General features: G+C 42.1%; 1 protein-coding gene and 1 long non-coding RNA gene across 3 annotated transcripts in view; one reads left to right on the forward strand and one right to left on the reverse strand.

Annotated features, from left to right (window-relative positions):
- Positions 1 to 2,177: 2,177 nt before the first annotated feature.
- Positions 2,178 to 10,490, reverse strand: LOC109383955 (uncharacterized). The gene is made up of 3 exons (XR_002124320.1): positions 10,362 to 10,490; positions 5,902 to 5,979; positions 2,178 to 2,642 (listed from the first exon to the last, which is right to left on the reverse strand). It is a non-coding gene; the product is annotated as an uncharacterized LOC109383955 (long non-coding RNA).
- A 145-nt stretch (positions 10,491 to 10,635) lies between these two features.
- Positions 10,636 to 26,077, forward strand: part of LAMP1 (lysosome associated membrane protein 1) — a 20,965-nt gene continuing 5,523 nt past the window's right edge. The window contains exons 1-4 of one of the 2 annotated variants that reach the window (XM_019644836.1): positions 10,636 to 10,823; positions 16,686 to 16,804; positions 18,902 to 19,118; positions 19,234 to 19,398. In XM_019644836.1, coding sequence (XP_019500381.1) covers positions 10,772 to 10,823; positions 16,686 to 16,804; positions 18,902 to 19,118; positions 19,234 to 19,398 — 553 coding nt within the window. In that variant the 5' untranslated portion in view covers positions 10,636 to 10,771. Of the gene's footprint in view, positions 10,824 to 16,682; positions 16,805 to 18,901; positions 19,119 to 19,233; positions 19,399 to 26,077 lie in introns of both variants that reach the window. The other variant, XM_019644835.1, reaches the window with a different exon arrangement.

Raw genomic sequence — 26,077 nt, forward strand, 5'->3', positions numbered from 1 at the left:
TAAATTTAGAGCTTGCTTTTTGAAATATACTAATAAATAAAAAACCAAGCTACAGAATGGGAGAAAAGATTTACAATACATAAAAGTAATAGTATCCAGAATATATTTTTAAAACACTTAGACTTCAATAAGAAAACCAAAAATCCATTTTTAAAAACAGCACAAAGGGCCGGCCGAGTGGCTCAGTTGGTTAAGAGCTTGCTCAAGAGTTTGAGCTCTGAGCAACAGCAGTTCAATTCCCCGCCCAAGCTGAGCTGCCGCTGAGCTGCCAACAGGTAGCAGGATGGCTCAGCTTAAAAAAAAAAAAAAAAAAAAAAAAAAAAAAAAAAAACAGCACAAAGGGTGAACAGACTCTTAATGGAAAGAAAAAGATATGTGAATGATAATTAGGCACATAAAAGATCTTCAACCTCATTAGTCATCAGGAAAATGCAGATTACGTTCACAATGAGGTACCATTACACAGCTATCATTTTTTAAACTGAAAAGACTGATAATACCAAGTGTTGACGAGGATGTGGAGCTAATGTTGGTAGAAATGTACCACCACTCTGGAAAAGCATTTGACAGTTTCTTTTAAAGTTAAATATACACCATCTACCATATGATCCAGCCATTCCATGCTAGGTATTTACCCAAGAGAAAGGAAAGCATGCACTCCCACAATTATTTGGTTTTGAATATTCATAGCAGCTTTATTTATAATATTGGAAACAACCTTTCAAATGTCCTTTAACAAGTGAATGGGCAAACAGATGTGGTAGATCCATACACTCAAATAAGCTGATGTCAGCAATAAAAAGGAATAAACTAGTGGTACGTACCACATGGATGTCTCAAAACATTATGCTAAGAGAAAGACTTCACGTACCAAAAAGTGCATACTATGTGGTTCCATCGACATGAAATTCTGTAATATGAACACCTAATCTGTAGTGACAGAAAGCAGATCAGTGGCTGCCTGGGTTTGGGGATGGTGTTGACTGCAGACACAGGGCTTTCTGGATTGGAGAAAATGTTTTCTGTCTTGATTGGGGTGGTGATTTCATGTGTATATACATTTGCCAAAACTCGTCAAACTAAGATGGTATATTTATTGTATATAAATTAACTTTAATCAAGTTGATTTTAAAAGGTAAAAGTTACAAGAAAAAAAATGAATGGGACACTTATCTGGCTCTACCTGGAGAAAACTAAAAGCAAGGAAAATATTGGTTCCTTAATCGAGGCTTTTTATCTAAGTTTGAATCATGGTGATTGTGATCTTTCTTAATGTTTCTAGCTTGGTCCTGCACTTTTTTTTGTTATTAATAACAGACAACAGCCAGATTAATTGATGATCAATATTACCATGTAACCATCATAACAAATATTAATACCATCTGTCTGAATTTAAGCACTTGTCTGAAGATTTTTTTGTCACACCCTTGCTTTTTATTAGTCTTCTCAGCCATAATTTGAACAAGGTTTTGATACACCCACCTATTGCTAACTTCAGTGTAGCACTGAACCATTGTGAAATCCACCCCACCCCCTCTGAGTTATAATCATGAGTTGAGGTGGCTTCATGTTGATTTCAGTTCCCATTCTGTGTCTTCCACTATTAGGCAAAGGCTCTGGTTAACACATTTCATTTATTAAACAAGCACAGGCCTTAGTTAACACCACTTCAGACCCCAGAGTTCTCACTGACCAGGTGTGTAATTGGAAACATGAGCAAAATTGAAATTACACAATTTCTCATGCTGTAAAAGACCTGGAACTATTAATTTCATGTGCTTTCTAAGAAAGTAAAAGTTTTGGTTCTTTTTTGAGAGGGTTCCTTTTTCATAACCTTCTAAAAGAAAGACTACCATGGTTTAAGTATTTCAAGGAATTAGGAAATCATGAGATGTATACAAGGCATGTGTATGAAAGATGTTCTGAATGGCATTATTTTAAATAGCAAAAAAGTATAAGCAATCTATGTGTCCTAAAGGAGAGGGCTGATTTTTTAAAAAGCATTGTGTGATGGGAGTCTTTTACTTTTTATATTCATTTTTCAATTACAGTTAACACAATTAGTTTCAGGTGTGCAACGTAGTGATTAAACATTTATATACCTTATGAAGTGATCATCCCAATAAGTACTTACCTGACACCATACATAGTTATTGACTATATTTCCTATGGTGTACTTTACATCACTATTTTTATAACTGACAGTTTGTACTTCTTAATTGTATGACAGGAGTCTTGCTTCTTTTTCCTGCTTGTTAGCATATATTTCACTTTAAAGCTTACTAGTTTCTATTTTTCTGACGTGTTATTCATTAATATTAGTATTAATTATCAGCCATGATTCACTTGTCTTTTGCATCATTAATGGACCAGCTTCACCATTGGGAGCACTCTCAGGTTGGCTCCTGTGTCCTAATGACAAGCCCATCCTTGTTTTCTAAGCCTGTCCTTACTTTCTGGCTCCACAAGATGCTCCAGGCTCACCCTGTATTTTCTCTGCCCAGCCTTGGAGCCTGGCTTCATTTATTGGAGAACAGTATTTACAATAGAATCCATGATCTGGATCACTGCTGATTCTCGACCGTCTCAGGAGACAAGTGTGTCTCTAACCCGGGTACACACACAGAGCTCTATTTCCGCAACTATTGAGAGAGAGAGAGAGAGAGAGAGAGAGAGACTGTATCACAGAATTCATTCTCACCTTCCCCTTTTCCTTATTTATAACTTCTTCTATAGTGAAAAACCTGCAAATTATCATTGTCTGCAAAATATCTACTTATTTGTTCAACATTGGTAAATACTAGAAAAAAAAATACTAGAAAAAAAAAAGTAGTTTCAGAACTACCCCCATAAGAACAATTTACAAACTACAGGACAGTGTCCATACAGCTCTGTCTTTGGCCTCACAGTACCCAGTTGAAACACAGTGATTTGGGGTAGTTCCCTTCTTTCTGATATCTTTCAATATGGTTATATAATCTGTTCCTCTACAATTATCTTTTTCACAAACTACATTCCACCTGGTGTTGGTGGAGACTATGGATACCCTGAACCACCAGAAAGAGGAACAAGTGGGTCCTAGAGCAAATTAAGCCTGAAACATTGCTGGAGGCAAAAATGACAAAACTGAAGCTGTCCTACTTCAGCACATCATGAGAAGGCAGGGTTCTTTGGGAAAAACAATAATGCTGGGAAAATAGAAGGCAGCAGGAAAAGACGAAGACCAAATCTGAGATGGATTGACTCCATAAAAGAAGCCACAGTCACAGGAGCTGGGCAGTTGAGGACAGGACATTTGGAATAGCGCTCACTCATATGGTTGCCAGGAGTCAGAGCCAACTCAACGGCATGTAACTACATTCTATTTTGGATCCACCCCTACCACCTACATCCTGATTATTTATGTATTTATTTATTTATTTTTAAAGATTTTTATTGGGGAATTGGGGTAGGGGAACAGCATTGCGGAATCGGGGAAGGGGAACAGACAAGTTGCTGTCCTTTTGTTCTTCAGTCTAGTTGTGGAGGACGTTGTTTCACTGGTCCATGTAGGTATTATCATTGCGCTCTTCCCGGGTGAGGCAGTCGCTAGCCGGCCATTGGACAGACGCTCAAGGCAGCTCATGAAAGCTCACACCCGCTGCTGGCCAGCCCCACTGCAGCTTACGCCGTCGCCAGCGACTCACGGCAGCCCAACTCCAGGTCAAGCTGTTGTTCACCATCTTAGCTGTAGAGGGCGCAGCATCACTGGCCCTCATGTGGGATCTGAACCGGGACCCTGCTGCTCAGAGAGGCCGTCCCAAGCCAACTCTTAACCAATGCGCCACTCGGCCAGCCTGATTATTTTTAAACATACAATAAAATTCCATCTTTTTGGTGTACATTTCTATGGGTTTGACAAATATTCCGAGTGCTATATCCACCACGGTTCCTTAAAGAAAAGCTCATTCACCCAAAAGCTCCCTCATGCGGCCCCTTGCAGTCAACCCCTCCCACCCAACCCAGCAATCCCCATTTTTCAGAATGTCATATACATGGGCTCACACATGTTGCATTTTGGGGCCGGCTTTCTTTACTTCACTAAATGTATTTAGGATTCATCCATGTTGTTGCATAAATCAGTACTGCGTTCTCTTTTACTGAGTATGTTCCATTGTTTGGATGGACCACAGTTTAGTTAGCCATTCATTCACCAGATTTCATCTGAGTTGTTTTCACTTTTGGGTGATTTATGAATAAAGCTGCTATAAACATCATGTGCAGGTTTTTATGTGAACATGTTTCCATTTCTCTTGGCTGAATATTTATTTTTAAATATAAGTTGATTACAAAGATCATATGAAAAAATAAACAAGCAAGAATAATTATAAAAGCCCTGGAAAAGAAAAGTGAGGGAGCTGGCCTTACAGACAAAGCATCAATAAGTTTAAAAGTATGGTGACGGACCAGAATAGAAAATCGTAAAATTGTCTCAAATTTAGTATAAGGTAAGGGTGAAATCTCCAATCAGTGGGCAAAAGGTGAGCTTTTTACTAAGTGGTATTAGGATAACTGAAGTCCTATATGGAAAAAGAGTAAATGGGACCCATTCTTTGCATTACTCGTTAGGATAATGAATCACAGATACTATAAATGTAAAAAACAAAACTATACATGTACTGGAAGAAAAGATAGATGGACTCCTTATAACCTAGAACTAGAAAGAACTGTCCTACCTATGACTCTAAATCTAAAAGCTAACAGGGAAAAGTGATAGATTCAACCATGTTCAAACAAAAAACTTTTGCTAAACAGGAACACACCAGTAAGTAAAATGTCACGATAATTTAATTTAAAAATCACAGGGCCGGCTGAGTGGCACATTGGTTAAGAGCTGGCTTGGGATGCCAGGGGGCTCTGGTTCAGATCCCACATATGAAGGCCAGTGACACTGCCCTCCACAGCTAAGATGCTGAACAACAGCTCAACCTGGAGCTGGGCTGCCGTGAGTCGCCGGCAACGGCGTAGGCTGCAACCCCTGCTGCAACCCCTCTTGCCATGGGCTACCGTGTGTAGCCAGCAGCCAGCATGAGCGGCCGTCCAGCCGGCGACTGATCTGCCTCACCAGGGAAGAGCGCAATGATGGTGCCAACTTGGGCCAGTGAAGCAACGTCCTCCACACGAGACTGAAGAACAAAAGGACAGCAACTTGTCTGTTCCCTGTCCCCCCAATTTCCCAGCGCTGTTCCAATTCCCCAATAAAAAAGAAAAATCTTTAAAAAATAATAATAATAATAAATAAAAATCACATACCGACTTTAAAAATGTGAATTACAAATATCTCTATAATCCAATAGAAAAATGGGCACAAAATGCAGGTAATTTGCTGAAAACATAATGCAAAGTCTTTAAACATTAAAATATGTTCAGCCTCACTCATAAGGGAAATGCAAATTAAAACTACAGGGGTTTAATGTCTTACCTATCAGATTGGCCACAATCTAAAAGCATGACAACACTCAGGCTGTGGGAAAACAGGTACTCTGGTGCATGCACTGTTGGTGGGCATGCAACAGGTGACAGCCCACACAGAGAGAAATATCACAAAGTCACATATACCTAGGTCTGCACTACCAAAGACAGCACAATTTTAACTTCAAAATCATAGTAACTACAAAATATTTAAGACATATCAACTATATAAAAACTCACAGTAATGTAACACTTAAAAAATGTTATGGTTCAATTTTTGTAATTAATAAAGTTTATTTAGAGAAGTTTTAGGTCCACAGCAAAATTGAGAAGCAAGTAGAGAGTTCCCATGCCCCCTTCCCCCATATACTCACAGTCAACACCATACCAACATCTCCTACCAGAGTGGGATACTCATAAAAAATACACTGACTGACACATTATCATTACCCAGAGTCCATAGTTTACATTAGGGTTCACTCTTGGTGTTGTGGTTCACTTTTGAAGTTGCTTGGGCACCAAGTCACTCTGAAAACATAAAAATAAAAGAATCATGAATCAGCACTTATCCTGCCTTTCCTGTACGTTTTGTATCTTGGAGTAACCAGTGGGTCGATGATAGAAAATTCTTCCTTACAAGCCTGTTCCAGCCAATAAATGCAAATGGAATGACAGAATTAAAAATCACCAATTTGTCATCCCATACTAAAATCATGGATCTACTGAGCAACCATCAATGTATACTAAAGCCACTAGGTTAAAGGTCGACGGGAAACTTTGTAAAGGATGGGGCCAGCTGAAGTGGGCCAACCAGATAATAAATGCTTCCTCATGCAATGTAATCAGAAGGATACAGCAGAGCCTTAAATGCACTTATAAATAAGCCGAGGATCTTGTTGAAATGCAGGTTCTGATTCAGTGGGTTTGGGGTGGGCCCTGAGATTCTATTTCTAACAAACTCCCAGGCGAAGCCAATGCTGTAGTCAGATAGTTCACGCTGAGTGGTGAGGGTCTAGTACTACTTATGCAGTATCTTACCTTGGGGAAATGAGCCTGATCTAATCAAGCCTCTAGATCAAACTACCAGTTTACTGGAATAGAGGAAAAGATGACTATTCAAGGAACCAATCAAGTCAGTCCAAAATGTGGGGTATCCTATAGGACAAGTGATCCAGTTTCCCCAACAAATAAGTGTTATGTAAAAGGGGGAGAAGACTTGAGACATATCATCAAAGGCAATGTGCAGACCTCATTGGATCCGATTTGATCAAACCAGCTCTAAAAAGATGTTTTTGAGATAATTGGGGAATGTGTACATAGCCTGGAAATTAGCTACTAAGGAATCATTAGGTTTTGCATATACATTACATAAGATAATGGCATTGTTGTTATGTAAAAAAAGTACCTTACATGAAAAATATGAGGTCTGAGGTTTGTTTTATAAGATTCAAGCAAAAAAACAAAGGAAAACACAAATGATGAGGGGAGGATAAATCATATAATAAATGGATACAAGAGGATTCGTTGTATTATTTTATTTTTATTTGCAATTTTCTTTAAAAATGTTTTATAAAACAAATTTCAAATAAAAAATTACAGCACTATTCAACATTACCATTTTTGCTCGATTGTCAAGAAAAATTGTAACTTAGAGCAAAAATGAGGAAAAAAGGCACAGACTGCTTGCTAGCTTGCTCATCTCAATTGCACCTCCTCTTAACCATTATTTTATCTAATTCAGATACTGAGCCAATATCTAAGCTACCAGACCCTTTAGTGGCACAAGCCTTCAGAGAAAGAAACATGCATTGCCAGCGTTGGAGCTTTACAGTTATTTCGGATACAAAAAGGCCCTTGCCTTTAAATTTTGAACGTGTTACTGTTCATTATTACCAAAGCAATGGCCTAAGTTTTATTCCTCAACTCTGCTAAGTAACTCAGAAGCAAACCTCTCTATTGCTTATTGACCTCATTGTTAAAAAAATAAGTAAAACCCTCCCCAAAAGAATTCAGAAGACATGAAGCCATTCATTGTGTTTAGTTTTCTATGTATTCCCTTCAATCAGAAACAGATCAGACCCAGCCCACCATATCAAAGACTCAACAAAAAAGAAAACCAACCAAATAGTAAAAATTTACCATATTATTTTATCATACTCCACTTCACATAATGTTGCGTCACAGAATTTTTGCTCAGTCTTTCATTTTCAGTTTTTTATACCCTGTTTTATTGCTGACACAAACTACTTGTAGTCTTTAATGAGGTTATAACATTAAAAAGAGAGGATTGTAAACAAAGCATATATTATTAGGCAAGGACTCCTAAGTCGTACACAGTAGAAATGGGTTCTGACTGATCTAAGCAGAAGAATAACGTGCTGAAAATGATATAGGATCCTGGTGTGTTCTCGGGATCATGAGCTCGCAGTCGCCAAAGAATGGGAACATGGATAGGAGAGGCAAGGTTTAAGCAGTGCAGTTTTGTTGTAAAGCATAAGAGAACAGCTCTCCAAAGAGAGGGGGGATCTGAAAGCAGAATGCCCCTGAGCTGGGAACTATTAATGTCTCAGAGTCAGAGCTGATTGGTCTCCTGCACCTGGGCAGTTAATCTTGGCAGGCTCTGCAGTTTGAAATCGTTTGTTAGCTATTTTAAAGTTATTTTCTTTGGCTTTGGTTATGGTCTCAGCCTTAATCCTCTCCACCGTGGCCATGTCCCTAACCGCCTATGGTTTTTCTATCTCAAAAAGACTTCGAATTTCCAAAAAGGATGCAGAACAATGCTAGGGAAACAGCAGGTTCACAAAGCAGCAGCAACGACCACTGTTAAAAACACATTACAAACCCTAACTAGTGAAGACCCAGGAAATGCCAAAAATTCCCTTTTGCTAAGACTTCAGCCACTGTTGCCACCAAACATCAGATTCTCCGAGGTGTAGCTTCTTGGCAAACACTAGCTCCTGATTCAGTCTAACAGGCTGAACTGGCCAAGTTCAGACCTACCTGCTAGGAAGGCTGGGAAAATGACCATTTGGTTTTTTTCCATTTCTACTGGGGACTCTGTCTACCACCCATAATCACAAAGGGGGAAATTCTCCCAGCATAGGAAGGGGCTTCATCAGAAAGCACAATTAACAGGTCTCTTTGTTTCTATACTCAAGACTATTGTGTAGTTTCTCATCATCAGAATGTTCAGCAGAAAATGAAAATATTTTCCAATTTCTCCAACTACATCTGAACTTAACACTCTACTTCATAGGGACAATCAGGGCTCAGTTAACCTTTTCACATATTGGACCAGTACATGTGAAATTATTGTTGATAAAGTACTTCACAGTATAAACAGACCCCAGATTCAATACTGTCTCTTTTCTAGTGGACTTCAATAGGATAGCACTTCACCTACGTGCAAGTCTACTGTTTACTCTCCCCCCATCTGGAACAGCAATGAACAAAAAAAATCCCAAAAGATCCTTGAAAACCTAAAACACATGTCAGCAAATCTACTCTTAAGATTTCTGACCCACACAACAGAACAAAGCTCAACAAGTCTTGGCTCTCTCTCAGAGCCCATTTGCTCCTATTTTGCTTGCAGTCCTATTCAGCTTCATGCCTTTCTCCAGTTGATTATATTTGATTACATGTTAAAAGCTGGAGGGAAAAGGAGGGAAACTGGACAGGAGGAATTAACAAGGAAGACGACAAAAATCTACAAAACACAAATAAATAGAAGAACAAAGAAAAAAGCCACAATATTCAGTAGCATCAGAGGTTGTAACTAACAAGCCTGAAGTAGCTCAAGCCTGAAGTGGCTCAAGCCACGTTTCCTGAGAAGGTGGGATTTGAAACGTCTAAACCAGCGGTTCTCAACCTTCCTAATGCCGCGACCCCTTAATACAGTTCCCCATGTTGTGGTGACCCCCAACCATAACATTATTTTCGTTGCTACTCTACAACTGTAATTTTGCTACTGTTATGAATCGTAATGTAAGTATCTTTTTGTTTTCCGATGGTCTTAGGCGACCCGTGTGAAAGGGTCATTCGACCCCCAAAGGGGTCGCGACCCACAGGTTGAGAACCGCTGGGAAGCTGAGAAGCAACAGGATCAGTAAGAAGAGAGAGGCAAGGATGGGAGCAGCCGAGGTAAAGGGTGAATATGGCTGAGCGCGTCTCGCAGCAGGAGAAAAGAGAACAACAGCCCAGAGAGCCTCCAGGCAAACCAGGGAAAGTGACCTTACCCTCGGGCAATAGGAAGTGAGTGAGAGGTACTCTAGGAAAGTTCTAGAAGCTGACTGCGCTTTCCTTTTCTCTGGTATGGGTTATACAGAATTGGCAAGCCTTCCTAAACTTTTTTGATAAATGCCACCACCCCCATTCCCATACATCCTTTAGGAGGGTATCCCAGCTGGGAATCACTGTAACCTCTCAACTCCCTCCAACCAAGATTTTGTCCAGCTTCCAATTCTGTACCGTGTTGTTTAAAAATAGATTAGATTTCAAACATGATCTGTAATCTTTAATATGCGTGTTCGAACATCTGTCTGCTTCCTAACCCTCAATCCATGCTCTTTGAGAATGGACTAGACGACCCCCAAAGTTAAAAACGCCAGGATATCGAGTATTAATTCCACACACACACACAAGATGTGTCTTAGTATTAAGGTCCTTGTGGAAATCCTTCTCTCGGGTGGAACTAGTCACCTCCCGACCCCATTACACTATTACAAGCAGTGAGTGTCCCCACTGCGCCGGCACTTTGGCCCGAGGCCCCCCGGCAGGAAGCTACACTCGTCTTTTCCTTCCGCTGCCGCTCCCTTGGCTACTAAGGGACAACACTTCCCACGTGCCCGGAAGAACAAGTCCCTTTTCGCCCAACCCCAGGCCGCACGGCCTCCCCTCCTCCCTCTCCTCACCTGCAACTTCCGTGGCACCTCCTCCTCTGCCCCGAGCCACCGCCCACTTCCCACCTCCCAGGGACCAAGCCTGGGTTACGGGAGCCAGACTCCAGTCACGGGACACTGCGGTCACGTGCTGTGGGGGTCACGTGCAAAGCGAGCACTGTGCGCGGGGAGAACCCCGCACTCGCGCACTCTCGCGAGATTCTCGCTGTCACATGACAGCGCGGGCGTGGCGCGACCTCACGTGACGGGCGCAGCCGGCCGCTCTGGTCTCCTTCCTAAAGCGGGCGCTGCAGCAGCTGGGCCTCTCGACCGCGGGACACGCTTATCTCACGCCGGCCCCCCAGGCGGTCCCCCAGCGCCCGCCCTCCCGCGGCCCAACCGCCGGACCCTGCCCTGCTCCCGCTCCGGCGGCCCTCGTGCCCATGGCGGTCCCCGGCGGCGCCCGGAGGCAGCCGCTGCTCCTGCTACTACTCGGTGAGAAGCAGGGCCGGAACGGGGGGGCCGCGGGCAGGGGGCGACTACAAGGGTCTGGAGGGTTGCATGGTAGGCTTGGAGGGATGAGGGGTCCGGGGTACTGCGGAATGGGGGGCTGTAGGGAGGGTGTCCTGAGGGATGGGGGGACTACACGGGGTCCGGAAACTGCGGGCTGGGCCCGCGGGTGGCGGGCCCGCGAGTCGTCCCCGCAGCGGCCGGGACCCGGCGTGGAGTCTCCTGGCCGCTGTTTGGGGTGTCAGTTCCAGTTTCCCTGAGGTAGACTAGGGTCGAGGTCTCAGCCGAGGGCCTGATCCGCCCTCGGACCACTAAACTCCTTTTCTGAGATGTTCAGTTGGAAATGACTTGGGTGGCTTGGTGGTTTCTGGAATACTGTGCTTTGTTTCTTTAACTTACGGGCAAGGTTAGCCACGGAGGTCCAGGTGAGGCTGTGAGGCCCGGAACCCCAGGGACCCTGCGCGGCCCCTCGGTGCTCCCAGTGGGTGACCCACATGGAGCTCCATCTTAACCACAAGCGACTAGGGTGGCGTCTTTTAGAGTTCGTCCTTAGTGCTTTAACCTTCGTCCTTTTCTCAGTATGGCATGTAGTCCTTGTGTGTGTGTTCATGTTACTGTGAATTTAACTTTGTGTTGGGGTAACTTCAAGTTATCTTTAGGAGTTTAGGAGAGCCCATAGTGGACAAAATGAGAGGTGGGGCTAGGCCTCGGTCTCTCAAAGGCAGTGTTCATTTCTAGTGAATCCTTGTAACGAGCAGCTGCCACTGTCCTGTGTGTGCTGGTTACTGTGAGTCAAAATGAGGGACTCCATTAACGCATTGGAGAGCGTCTGGCACTCCCATCAGTCTGTACAATTCATAGAAGCAGTCAGTGGGTGCTCAGTATTTTATTGATTGAGGAATTTTGTTTTCATTCATCAGTCCTAATAAGAGAGGAATATGGGTTATCTCTTAAATGAGAATCACTACATGGTTTGATTTCAAGCCTGTCTAGAGGCCCTCTGTCTATGACACTTTTTCTCACCCTTCTCCCAATTAACATGGGAAGATTTATTTAAGTGGTGGGACTTGAACTAGCTGGTGGGAGTTCAGGTGACTTAAATAGATACACACATTCCCATGGATCTTGCCCTTGGATTCTTTAAATATCTCTTTAAGTCTCATCCTATTCTAAAATTCTGTTATTGTGACTGAATGAATTTTGGTTTCATGTTTTTGGTTTGCCTGTAGTGTAAACTTAGTTCTTTGCGCTGCATGAATAGCCACAAGGGATGACCTTATTCCAGCAGTAAAACTGAAGCCTTGCCCTTCACTGGCAGGTGTAATTAGTTACAGGAGGAGTTGCTGGAACAAGTTTTGTCATGTTAGAACGATTGCATTGTTCTTTATTAAAAGAGCTCACAAGCATAAGGACTTTGATATTTTGTTTCAAGTTTTAAAAATCCATCTTAAAAATGAAGAGAAATATCCATAACTTCCCTACGTAGTATAGCTTGGAGTATCGTGTATGTAATTAGCTTTTTAATACCTATCGCATTTATATTCAATTAAAATTCAACTTTTAGGAAAGGTCTGTTAACTTGGATTTAGGTCTATTTAAAGTAATGTTTATTTTAATGCACAGTTTCACAAAAGGTATTGTCTAAAAATATTCCAAACTTCTAAATTACTAATTCCTCCTGCATTAATGGATTAGAAATTACTTAAACCTTTTTTGTGTGTTTCAATACTTGGTAGAAAGCATAGAATCATGAACTGAAACTTTTTGATATATAAGATTGTTTGATTATGTAGTGTGACTCTTGAAACTATTGGTGTCAACTAGATGACTTCCTTTCCCTTTCTAAATGAGGAACTAGCACTTAGGAAATTTGGAAAGTTTTATGTTACTAATATAACCCTTGATTGTGGGAGTTTGTCAGTTACCCAGGTTGGCAACCAAATTCTTCAGTAGATTTGAGGTCAAAATGTTTTGGATCCATAGTTTTGAATTTATATTGTTAGACCCATCCCAGACAGTATTAGTCCTCCCTTCTCTCTGCGTCCACAGAACTTGACTCCATGTGTGTACAGCATGTGCTTCAGCTGATTTGTGATTATTTTTACACATATCATCTCCCTTGCCCATCTTACAGCTCACCGCGTGCCTCACACATAGTAAGTGCTCATTACATACATGTGGAGACATCCAGTTTTACGGCAGTGGTCCCTAACCAAACATGCATAAGTCGACATTGTAGAAATGTATGTACTCTGGCCCTTCCTCTAGAGGTTGTGGTTCAGTGTCTGAGATGGAACCTTGGTCTTTTTTCTTTGTCCTTTAAATCTGAATAGATGATTATGTTTCACTGGTTAAGAAAAAGAAGATACTGGATTTAAAAGAATTAAGTTGACAAACTAGGAAGTAATTTTTAAAATTTTAATAAATTTATTGATTTGTTCCTTCAAAAGTAAGTGTTTCATAATTTGTAGGATAATTACCTGCTCACTGAGTGCTAGAGGGAAAGCATGGTTTAGATGTGGCACTCACCCTATAGCTAGCTAACGCGGGTAGGTACATGCCCTGAGTCAGCAGAACGGTTCAGGATCTCTCTGCATCATTCACTAGCTGTGTAACTTTGAGCAAGTTAGCTAATATTTCTGTGCCTTAGTCTCCACATCTGTAAAGGAGAATCATAATAATGTCTGCCGATTAAGATTGCCCTGATAATTTAATTAACTGCAAAGTGCTTGGAGTGGTACCTGGCACATAGCAATTGCATTACAAGTGCTTGTTAAATACTTATTTGACATTTTGTGTCAGGTACAGAATATTTGATGAACTTGATGGATGAGGTCTGTATAGCACTGAGTGTTTAAATAATAACTGGTAACATTAAAATCGGTACTAAATGCTCTGCATGCATTGGCTCGGGTTCCTAAACCCAGGGTTTGTCAGTTGCTGCTGGCCCAAGGTCACACAGCTAGTAAGTGGTGGGGGAGTCTATCAATAGAACTAGGATCTCTTACTCAGAAACAGGCGTGCTTCCCAGAGCTGCACTTGTTTTAGAGAAAGGAATCTACAAGTAGGAGTATTCTGAAGGAATATACCAAAGTTACTCCTTTATATGTTCCCTGGAGAAATGATGAAGTTCGCATCTGAGTGAAGGACTGCTAGAGATCAGCCGTTGCCAGTAGGCCAGGGCCCTGACTGTTAAGAGGGACACCCCTCAAATAACCACACACATTTTTACTAACTTGAGAAGGTTTTTCTTTTTTTAACCAACTGCTACTGTTAACAGAATTTTAAAAAATAATAATAACTTCTGGCCATTGGCTTACATGCATGTCTCAGAATTTTATGTCTTTGTTTTTTTAAGATTTTGGGGGGGGAATTGGGGGAAGGGGAACAGACAAGTTGCTGTCATTTTTTTTGCTCTTCAATCTAGTTGTGGAGGACATTGCTTCACTGGCCCAAGTTGGCATCATCATTGCGCTCTTCCCGGGTGAGGCAGGTCAGTCGCCGGCTTCTGGACGGCCGCTCACTGCGGCTGCTGGCAGCTCACGCTGGCTGCTGGCTACACACGGTAGCCTGTGGCAACCCACTGCAGCAGGGTCTGCAGCCCATACCATCGCCGGCGACTCACGGGCAGCCCAGCTCCAGGTTGAGCTGTTGTTCAGCATCTTAGCTGTGGAGGGCAGTGTCACTGTCCCTCATATGTGGGATCCAAACCGGGCCCTCTGGCATCCCAAGCCAGTTTTTAACCATCGCGCCACTCGGCCGGCCCCAGAATTTTATGTTCTAATGGTCTTGTAGACATTTTTCTTTTTGCTTCTGGAGTAAGTTTCTTGTTTTAATAATTGAACATTTCTGGCGCTGCCCACAATGGATGTGAGCATATAGTGTTGCTAAAGCATATTTTGTTTTAGTAATACTTCCTTGTTTTTTTTTTGAAAGCTCAGACCCTGAACATATTTGCTAAATGAAAAAATTGTATGGTCGAAAGTTACTTAATGTGAAATGTTTCTTAATGAAGTGCTTTGAGTCAGTAGAATGTTTTTTTAATGATTCAGGGAACTATTTTATAGAAGGGTAACTTGGTGAGAACTGACCTGTGCGTGCTCCCATGGGAGGCAATGACCTGCTGTGCCCATGGCACACATCATCTCATGTGACTGTCCCTCCGGCAACCGAACCTATGCACAGGACAGGCAGTGGCCCACCCACACAGTAAGCTGGGTCAGTGTCCAGTGTTTCTCTGGCTTCTGCGCCCATGCTTTAACACACACTTTTGCTTCTGCCTGCCCACCCTCCTTTTGTCTCTGGTACCCTTACCCATCCTGCTCAAAAGGTATGTGTGTTTAAAAACCTTTACTGTGTAAAAAACAAGTTATGGAATAATTTTTTCTAGGTTTTTTTAAGCAGACTATTCGTTCATTGGAAATGCTTTTAGTGTAATATTGCCCAAGTGTTCCAGTGGTGGGTTAAAAATTTGCAAAGCCAAACAGACCAAAAAATTGCATGGGTTTGCTTATTTGCCATATTTGCTTTATTTTCATGTAGCAACTTTTCTTTATAAATATAGATTTTGGTATTTCCTTTACCAGAGGCTTATAGAAAGACAATGTGGGGTTTCTGGTTATACTCTTTGCTTTAGGGTTGAATAGTTTAGGCTTGAATTGTTGGCTCTCAGGATTTTATTTTGTGAAAATCCCAAGGGTAAAATGAACTGGTTTCATTGGAAACATTTACTTTGCCAGGGACAAAGGTTTTAGAATGAAAAGTATATTGAGTGTCCTCTTGAGTGTGCTGCCTTCAAAGTGTGCCTGAGTCATATTTATACTTAGAGTGATCAGAGCCAGGTGTGGAAATGGTGAAAGGGCATGTAGGAGCTTGTAGCAGTAGACAAGTGAGAGCACATCACTTCTGAACATTACAGTACACAGTGGTGGCTAATAGCTGTTTGGCTTTAGAAATAGTGAAAACGCCTAGTTTTGCTTGTCTATGAAAGAACAATGTACTAAAATGTATGGTTTGTGAAATTACCTACTTCTCTACCACAGTGATCAGATTGCATTTGTTACTAAACTATTTGATCAGGGCAGTGGGATATGAAGAATCCAGAAATGGCACTGGCCCTGAGAACTTAACTACAGAGGAAATATTTAGCTGTGACTGCTCTCAAGCTAGGAAGGCCCATGAGAGCTTCACTTTGTCCCTTACCCATGGGATATGACAGCCGTACTTAAGACATGTTGACTGATATTCTAAGGTCACACAGCCAAGTCCAAGTTCAGCTGAATCACTGTTTTTTGAGGACCTTTCTGAAATTGAGCAAAAAGCTTAGATCTTTTGAGTCCATGGCTATTCTTGCCACACCATCAGTCCATGAGAGGTTAAAAACAGATCTAACTAGCAATTTAGGTCCACAGTGAAAGATACCACCAGCTCTCCCATGGATTTCTATTGAAGGTCAATATTTAGGTTGAGTTGTGCCTCCACGACCCCACCAAATCTCCCAGAGATGCCCTGAGGAAAAAGTGTGAAGCAACCTATGCCCAGGGGTGACCCAGAAATTGACATGTGACTTCTCGATAAGTATTCTGAAGTAAAGCACTAAAGAGCTGTTGATCAGGTTGGCAAACTGATCAGATGGGTTTAGAGATAACATTTTTCAGAATTGTATCCAGGAAGGACTGAAGACCAGCTGACCTCAGCCTGTGTAACCCGTGTGTCTAGTTCTTAAGTGGTTTAAGAAAGAAACACAGTAGAATCCCCTAATTATTGCTACATTTGTAGACAACAGAAATACCCAGTTGTATTTTCAAAAAGATATCTGATAATTTTTGTTTTTCCTTGAGTTAGCAGGGCTTGTGCACAGTGCATCAGCAGAGTTTACGGTGAAAGATGGCAATGGGACAATTTGTATAATGGCCAACTTCTCCGCTCACTTCCTGGCCAATTATAACACCAAGAGTGGTTTTAAGGTAGGAAACACCAAGGTACTTCATGTGTGTGGGTGTGTGTGTGTGTGATTAAAAAATGATCTATTGTACTGTAGCACAGTTCTGTGTGTGCATATTTCCTTCTCAGCTCATCAGTAACCTATGCTGTTTTATATACTGAAGCTGCAGTCATAACATACAAACCATTTTGTGCTCTGCTTTCACTATTTTATTATGAGCGTTTTTCCAGTTTTCTTTGTGATTTATTTATCTTTTACAATCACAATGTAATACTTCATTATGTTAAGCAACCTAATTTTTAAATCATCCCTCCCTCTATTGGTAAAGGTTTTTAAAATTTTTTCTTCATGCCTGGTGTACAGCTCTGTGACTATAGCTTCTTTGATTTGTTGAATTTGCTTTAGATAAACTATTCTCCAAGAATTGTATATACAGATGCTTGTTGTGCAGTGCTGTAAACACTGTACTAGTTTGATTAAAATGCCTTAGTAATTTTGTTAAAACAACCTAGTACTTCTACAGGATGAGTAAGGCTTTTTGCATTTCCTATATTTCTAACAAATAAGCAGCATTTGTTTGTGTGTCTTCCTTCATCAGTTGCCTACTAATGGGCATTTCATTTGTTCTATTTAAAATTTACTCTTTAAGTACATCCCTAAGCATAATTTTATTTTCAGTTCTTTTTTGAAACCACCATTTTTTCCTTACCTCCGTGTAGACAGCACCATTATCTTTTCATTACCACTCAAAGGACACCAGGATTGCTGGGTAGATCAGCAGTTCCTTTAGAGCACTCTGGACTTTGTGCCAGCTGCTGGAGCCTCATTAATTCATTTGTACTAGTCTAGAGACAAATGTGGGCTCTGTCAAAATGGAAGAAAACTGGGAAGGTTTTGTTCCATAGAAATGTCTCAAATTCTAAAGACTTGTCCAAGCAAGTTTTATTTTATTTTCTACTTCATTTTTTTGGGGTTTGGATTTTTAAAATATCATTTTGGTATATATTATGTTGCTCAAATGAGGTCATCTATGTGCTGTTATGTGCCTTATTTCACAAATCATGTCTGTCTCCTCATGTAGTTTTGTCTTTTTTTTTTTTTAGGACAGCATTACCATACAGTTTAACCATAGTTAAGTCAGTACAGTTCATTTTGATGGCATTACGTGGTTTTCTAGTTGTTTTGCACATAATAGTAAATTCAAATAATTTGTGTAAACACCTTTTTGTTTACAAAGATGCATGTTCATTAAAAAAACATTTCTAGGGCCGGCCGAGTGGCGCGATGGTTAAGAACTGGCTTGGGATGCCAGAGGGCCTCGGTTTGGATCCCACATAGGAGGACCGGTGACACTGCCCTCCACAGCTAAGATGCTGAACAACAGCTCAACCTAGAGCTGGGCTTCCGTGAGTCGCCGGCGACGGCGTAGGCTGCAGCCCCTGTGGCAGTGGGTTGCCATGGGCTACCGTGTGTAGCCAGCAGCCAGCGTGAGCGGCCAGCAGCCGCAGTGAGCGGCGTCCAGAAGCCGGCGACTGATCTGCCTCGCCCAGGAAGAGCGCAATGATGGTGCCAACTTGGGCCAGTGAAGCAACGTCCTCCACAACTAGACTGAAGAACAAAACGACAGCAACTTGTCTGTTCCCCTTCCCCAATACCCCAGCGCTGTTCCCATCCCCCCAACTCCCCAGTAAAAATCTTTTAAAAAAACAAAAACAAAAAACATTTCTATAGCAAACAAGTAGTAATAGCTTTTTTCAAATATAAATACACAGTTCATCCTAAAGCCCAAGATGAATTATTTCAGTTTACCAAGATAAGTTTAGTTTTAATTCTGTTGTAAATTAAAATGATATTAATGAAGAATCTTTAATTATATAAATAATGAAGTCAACTTTGTCTTACACTTGAATTACTGTTTGATGTGTTACTGGTATGTAATACTGACTTTCTTTGTGTTCTTCTTTATATTAACAAATGAATGCCTTAACAGTGATATCTGAGATGGAAATGAGGTCTAAATTTCTATCATACTTACAGAAAAGATCTTTATTGGGTGTTTCTAAATATCTTTAATAGCCTACATTCTAATTGGGTTCTATTCTCTTTGTATTTGTTCTAGAATGCAACCTTTGACCTGCCATCTCATGCAAAAGTATTAAATAGCAGTTTCTGTGGTAAAGAGAATGCTTCTGACTCCAGTCTCGTGATTGCTTTTGGAAAAGGACATACACTGACCCTCACTTTCACAAGAAATGCAACACGTTACAGTGTCCATAGGATGAGTTTTGTTTATAACTTGTCAGACACAGATTTTTTCCACAATGCAAGCACCAATGGTAAGAACAAAAATCGACCAATTATGAAGTGAAGTGAAGGAAATTGGGTTGGGGGAGTATCTAAAATTACTTTTAACTAAGTACTTCAAGTAGTTAAAAATCATTATTTTTTTAGGTACAGAAGTCAAGACTGAGGCATCCCCAACTGACATCATGGCAGACATAAATAAAAAATACAGATGTGTGAGCAGCAACGAGATCCACATGAGTAATGTAACTGTCACGTTCCATGATACTACCATCCAGGCATACCTTTCAAACAACACCTTCAGCAAGGAAGGTAAGACACTGCTCTTGGCCCTAATGCCATTAGTCTTAACTCCAGTCGTTGCAGAAGTGGCTTTGTGTCCTGGTGCCTGAGGGAATTGTGTATGAATGATCATCTGTATAGCTGCGGACAGAACCAGCAGCTTCCATCTTAGGAGAACGCTCCACCAAACCTTTTTTTCTCTTTAGAGATGACCTCTTTAGATTAGGATGAACAAATATTAATTTAAAAAGGGTAAAAGGGCAATCCAATTGAAACCCTCAATGTGTCTTCCCTTGCTAGAGCTAATGGGGTAAGAGTCACAGGATCTCTTCCAATTCAAACAAGCTGTCTTTATCTAATCTTGCCTCAGTCCAGCTCAGGCAGGCTCAGGGGCAGGTGGTGGAAGGACCAGGAGTCCCTTTCTGAGGGAGTCATGACCCGCCCCGCCCCCCGGGGAGGCACCTGCTAACACATCTCTTCTGGTGGGCTCTGGAGTCCAATAGGCAGGGCTCCAAGCCCCTCCCCAGCTCCATGGTCGTAGGTAAGATAGTCAGCCTCTCATATCCTTCCCTTGTAAAATAAGGATAATAATCTTTCTTAGAAGGTGGTTAGGATTAAAAAGAAAATTTATGCAAAGTGCTTATCTCAGTGCCTGGCAGAGTAAATAGTGAATAGTGCTGTCATTTTACTAGGACTTAAGAAAATTCTCTTTCTCAACTCCCACCAGTCAACTCACAGATCACTATCATTTTCCTGAAGGATGAGGAGTTGATTGCTTTGGGGAATTCATCTCCACCTCCTAGAGGATGTGTTAAAGGCCACCTCTTTCTAGCCTTTAGACCTACCTCTGGTGGGCCTTTGATTTGCAGTGTTTCCCAGCAGTCTTGCTTAAAAACTGAGAGTGATTGTTGAAGGGTGGCTAATTTCCGCAGTCCACAAACTAATCGGCACGACAAACCAGTCAGCTCTTTGTGCAGCTTGTTATAGCCCTCAGAGATGTGGGTGCTCCTAGTAGGGCTGGCACGCTGGCCCTGCTGGCCTGGTCCAATCTACCCCTGGTTTCTGGATAGTCAGTAAGCTAAGAATGGTTTTTATGCTTATAAATTCAAGGTAAAAAAATCAAAAGAATGTTTTATGACACAGAAAATTCTTTGGAATTCAAGTTTCAGTGCCCATAATGAAAGTGTTATTGGATCACAGCCATAATCGTTCACTCACCTATTTCTGTGGCTCCTTTCATGATCATAGTGACAGAGCTGAGTTGGGACAGACACCAGACAACACAAAGTCTAAAATGTTTACCATCTGGCCCTTTACAGAGGAAATTTGCTGACTCATGACCTGATGGGAACAGTGGTAGTGACAGAGCTAGGACTAAAAGCAAGTGTAACTGGGAGGAATGGGACGAGTGTTTACACAGCGAGAAGCCACAAGTGTGCAAGGCTTGAAGGTGTGAAGGTCAGCGTGAGCTGCAGCTGTAGGGGATTCTGAAGGACCCCGGGCCTAGAGGACTGGGTGAGCATGTGCCTTCACCAGGAAGGGCTGACTGAATGCGAGGAACTGTCCCATGGGGCTGGTGTGAGCAGCGTTTGAGGGTAGCAGCAGGGCCGGGTGTATGCACACTCTAACATGCACCTCATTAGGCAGATAGATGAAAGGTGACTTTAGTCAGGCACAGTATCTAACTGAGTGGAGGTTGGAGCAACAAGCTAAATACTTAAGTTACTGGTGTTCCCAATTACAAATCTCCAACAAGCTGGGTTTCATACCTAGCAGAATATATCTGGGTTGCATCAGCCTTCTCATTCAGGTCTCAAGAGCAGAAGGAAATACACAAACTGTCAGAGGTCTTGCGGAATGAAACCACCTCTGACTTACTGGCTCAGCGCAGTGACCTCACTCTAACCGGGCCTGAATGTGGGCATAGAATACAGCGCCTCACCTTTACATCTGGTTTCTTTCTGCTTTGAAGGCTCTGAACACAGAGATGGGCTGGCCTCCCTGTCTGGGCTCCTCGAATGGGGTGGTGCTTTGAAGTGAGATGCCATGCTGCCGGATTCACGAGGGCACTGGAGCCCTGTGAAAAGGGCTACTGTTTGTTGTCTAAAAACAGATGTGACCATAGAGAGACCAGTTTTGTTTTTAGGTTAATTAATTAATTTGTTTTTTAAATAGACTATTTTTTAGAGCAGATTTAGGTTCACAGAAAAATTGAATGTAAATTACAGAGATTTCGCACATATCCCCTATTCCCACACATCCACAGTCTCCTCACTGCCAACATCATCCCGCATTTTAATTACTTTCCTAATGGAGGACATATGCAGGTGATTCCAAATGGAAAAGGTACAGGCGTGAGATTGTCCACACACCTGAGCCTGAGCTAATAGCCCTTTTCCCAGAGGCATGTTCATGTCTCACATAGGGTTACTTGGGGCTTTGATCTTCCAACCTGGGGAAGTCGCTGGTTATTTGGCACTCATGGGTGCCACCCTCTCTGCTCAATCAAGTAGTTCATCAGAAGTTTCATTGCGGGCCGGCTGAGTGGCGCGATGGTTAAGAACTGACTTGGGACGCCAGAGGGCCCCGGTTCGGATCCCACATATGAGGGCCACTGACACTGCCCTCCACAGCTAAGATGCTGAACAACAGCTCAACCTGGAGCTGGGCTGCTGTGAGTCGCCGGTGACGGCGTAGGCTGCAGCCCCTGTGGCAGTGGGTTGCCATGGGCTACTGTGTGTATCCAGCAGCCAGCGTGAGCGGCTGGCAGCCGCAGTGAGCGGCCGTCCAGAAGCCGGAGAGTGATGTGCCTCGCCAGGGAAGAGTGCAATGATGGTGCCAACTTGGGCCAGTGAAGCAATGTCCTCCACAACTAGACTGAAGAACAAAACAACAGCAACTTGTCTGTTCCCCTTCCCCCAAGTCCCCAGCACTGTTCCCATCCCCCAATTCCCCAATAAAAATCTTAAAAAAAAAAAATAAAAAAGTTTCATTGCTGAGCTCACCCTCACTGAGGGACGGGTCTAAGACACTACCCTCCTCCCCATGTTGCGTAATTGTCCGCTTTCTTCAAAGCTTGGTTCAGTTTTGTTAAATCTGTCTGCACCGATATGTATGTATTTCAGATAGGAAACTTTGGTGCTTTTTCAAACACACTAGAACACTCTTAGTAAATTCTACTGAGAAGAGGAGGGTTAAGAGTCTTCCTGAAGTTACATGGAATATTCTGTAGAAGTTGAAGTATCCTCCTCCCATCATAGGCCGGAAGGTGAAGTTACGGGCACACCTGGAAAGGAAGGTGTCCCCAAGAGACTTGTGGAACTCATGTCACTATCAAGTCACGTTGTCTACAGTAATCCCTTATCAGTCTAGTGCTAAGAAATAGGAAAGTCAGCAAAAAAACAAACCAAACCACCCACCTTAACCTGGCAGGGGCCCTTTCAAGGCTCCTTTGCTCACTCTTTTGCCTCTTTTGAAAGCTGCTCCTGCCCCACCTCTCTCACAACCGCGACTTGTTTGACACACTGTTGTATGGGATTTGGTCCTCCATTGGCCTGGGTCCTAGGACCAGCAGGCAGCTGCTTAGAGTGCAGGTGCTGGGGAAAACAGTTGAGGCCTCTGGATCTCTAGTAAGAGCTGACACCCCATAAAACAGAATACAATAATTGCTAACATGATCTGAGTCTTTTTTTAAAATTTTCCAATTACAGTTGACATACAATATTATATTAGTTTCAGGTGTACAACAAAGTGATTAGACATTTATTTACCTTACAAAGTTGATCTGAATTGTTTTTTAAAGCTCAACTGTGTTAGCATGTTCTACAGTTACTCAGCTTGTCATGAACCTGACTCAGAGCCTGTTCCTTGGAGAGCCTAGCTAGCCGGCATGTCATTATACCACTTTTTTTCTACTCTGGATGCCTTGTTAGGTGCTTTCTGACAATGGCTGATATTAACGTTACTTTGGAATACAGGGACTGCTATTTTCCCTAGAAGTAGGAGATTTGGCATACCTGACCACATACAAGTATACTACCATGACAGCATAAATTGCTTAAAAATTGAGCAATTTCTATGAAAATTGAGCCATTTCTTTTTTATCTCCTTTCATGCTAATGTCACTCCTTTAGTTCTTGGATACTTTTTTATACTCATTTTTTCTTGTCAGCCAAATTGAAAGCTGCTTCAGGGAAAAGAGCGCATATGAAATATGTTAAGTATATTTTTATAGCCCTCTAGACTGTTCTACTCATGGATTTTTTTTTTTTTTTAAGATTTTATTGGGGAATTGGGGGAGGAGAACAGTATTAGGGAATCGGGGAAGGGAAACAGACAAGTTGCTGTCCTTGTGTTCTTCAGTCTAGTTGTGGAGGACGTCGCTTCACTGGCCCATGTTGGTATTATCAGCGAGCTCTTCCCGGGAGAGGCAGTTGCTCGCCGGCCATTGGACGGCGGCTCACAGCGGCCTATGGCAGCTCATGAAAGCTCACGCCTGCTGCCAGCCAGCCCACTGCAGTCTACACCGTCGCCGGCAACTCATGGCAGCCCAGATCCAGGTGGAGCTCTTATTCACCATCATAGCTGTAGAGGGCGCAGCATCACTGACCCTCGTGTGGGATCCGAACCCCGGAGCCCTGCTGCTCAGAGCTGACGTCCCAAGCCAACTCCTAACCAATGCACCCCTCGGCTGGCCCCTACTCATGGATTCTTAATTGTTGAATGAACACATTTGCAATAAGTCAGTAAATTTTTGGTCATAAAAGCTTGTTTAAAGTTTTTATTTAATGAACTGCAGATTCAGGATATTAGAGTCAGTCAGGATATTAGAGTAGGCTTCTGTGGCCTTATCAGTAGTAGTGGCCTTGACCAGAAAGCCCTCATTCATCATGCCTTTACATATATATTGTCCTATCTAAGAAGCTTCAGGTACTTACAGATTTTATAAGGAAGTAAAAGCACAAGCCAGGGCTACACTGACTTTTCTTTTCTGTCAGTCTTGTTGATGAAGATAAGTTCTAAAGAAACCAGGTATCGTCTTTCCAGAAGGTCTGTAAAAGTAGGATAGATGGTTATCATTCAGGAATGGTCTGAATATAGCTCTGCCTGGAGGCTAGAGAAAACTAGGTGAGTGAGTCTCACTCTTGTGTCCATCAGAATTAGATTTCCAGCCCCAGGCCCACATTGGGTTAGTGGGTTTGGGGTGAGGCCCATACAGGCATCCGGGTTTAATGTCTCACCAGAGGTTTGGATTATTCATCTCTTTGTAAGATTTGATACATGGGTACTTATCAACTCTTCTATGACCATTAGAAGTTTAGAATACAGACTACTCTTAAATATAGTTCATCATAAATCTCACTTTCTACCCAATTTGGCAGTATTTTTCATTCCTTAGGAACCAGTCTCCCTCTTAGTCGAGCTTAAATTGAAGAAATTGATGCCAAAAATCTTTCCATTTGAGACTCCTTAATTGCAACATGCAGGTTTATTAGAATATCTGCTGCTGCCTGGGAATTGTTTGGGCATATAAGGTTTTAGAAATCATGAGAAGAGCATCTGGAAGGATGTGTAGTCCTGAACCCTCCTCTCCCATTATTTCCTTTGTGGTGAAGACTGAGGGTGACCCAACAGCAACCCTTGGGTCCCCTAATCTTTCCAGAGGCCTTCCCGCAGGTGGCATTTAGCGTTCTTTGGTGCATTTTATTTGTGATTATCTCCTTACGGATTGTGAGCCTTCTGCAGGAAGGACTCTGGTATTTGTAGTAGGTGACAGACTGGTTAGAGAGTGGATTTTGCATTTATAATTAAGGTAGAATGGAGAGGGCATTTTATCCATAGAGATTTCTAAAGTACTGTATTTTTCTGCCTAGAGGTTAGACCTAATGATGTGTTATTCATGTTTCCAAGCTGACATTTTGTAACCTGCTTTATGAAAACAATGAATGACTGTCATATCAGGCAGTGTGTGTTACTTTCCCCCATAAGTGGTGTGGCCATCTAGACCAGAATTTGGAAATTGGCTGTTCCCCCCGCCCCTTTTTTTAATGTGGTTTTGCACTTTAATTACGTTGTGTTCTGGAACAATTTATAAAGTAATGGTAAAGCTATTTTTTTTTTAAGTACAACTATAACATCAGCCTGTAGCCTAGCTCAGGGTAAAAAACAGACAGTGTTGGCCAGCACACCCTAGATGATACTTCTACAGCAGTATTTGCCCTACCACCCCTTAGCCCAAGGTTAAATTCATTTCTGGGGGTAATTTTTTTGTTTGTTTACCATCTACCCTGTCTAGAAAGGCATTTTATTCTGTAATATCACATTGTGTGTAGGCATGCTGGGTGAATTGAACTTGCAGAAAGTTTGTTAAATATTCCCGTGTGTTATAGTTCTGTGGGGAGAAGTTTCCGGTCTCCCCCAACTAGATGGGATGTGGAGGAGAAGAGGAATCGGCAACTGAAAAAGAGTTACTGTGCAAGTTTCTTTGTAGCTTAGAATAAGTGGAAAGAGGTAGTGGGTAAAGTTACACACAACAAACTCCTGATTGGTTCCCACGATGGATATTGTCGCCAGCTTCCCATGGCTCAGCCTAGCTCAGCGGTTCTCAACCTTCCTAATGCCGGACCCCTTAATACAGTTCCTCATGTTGTTGTGACCCCCAACCATAAAATTATTTTTGTTGCTACTCTATAACTGTAATTTTGCTACT

This window comes from Hipposideros armiger, unplaced genomic scaffold (assembly GCF_001890085.2).
Source record: "Hipposideros armiger isolate ML-2016 unplaced genomic scaffold, ASM189008v1 scaffold_91, whole genome shotgun sequence".
Taxonomy (NCBI): Eukaryota; Metazoa; Chordata; class Mammalia; order Chiroptera; family Hipposideridae; genus Hipposideros; species Hipposideros armiger.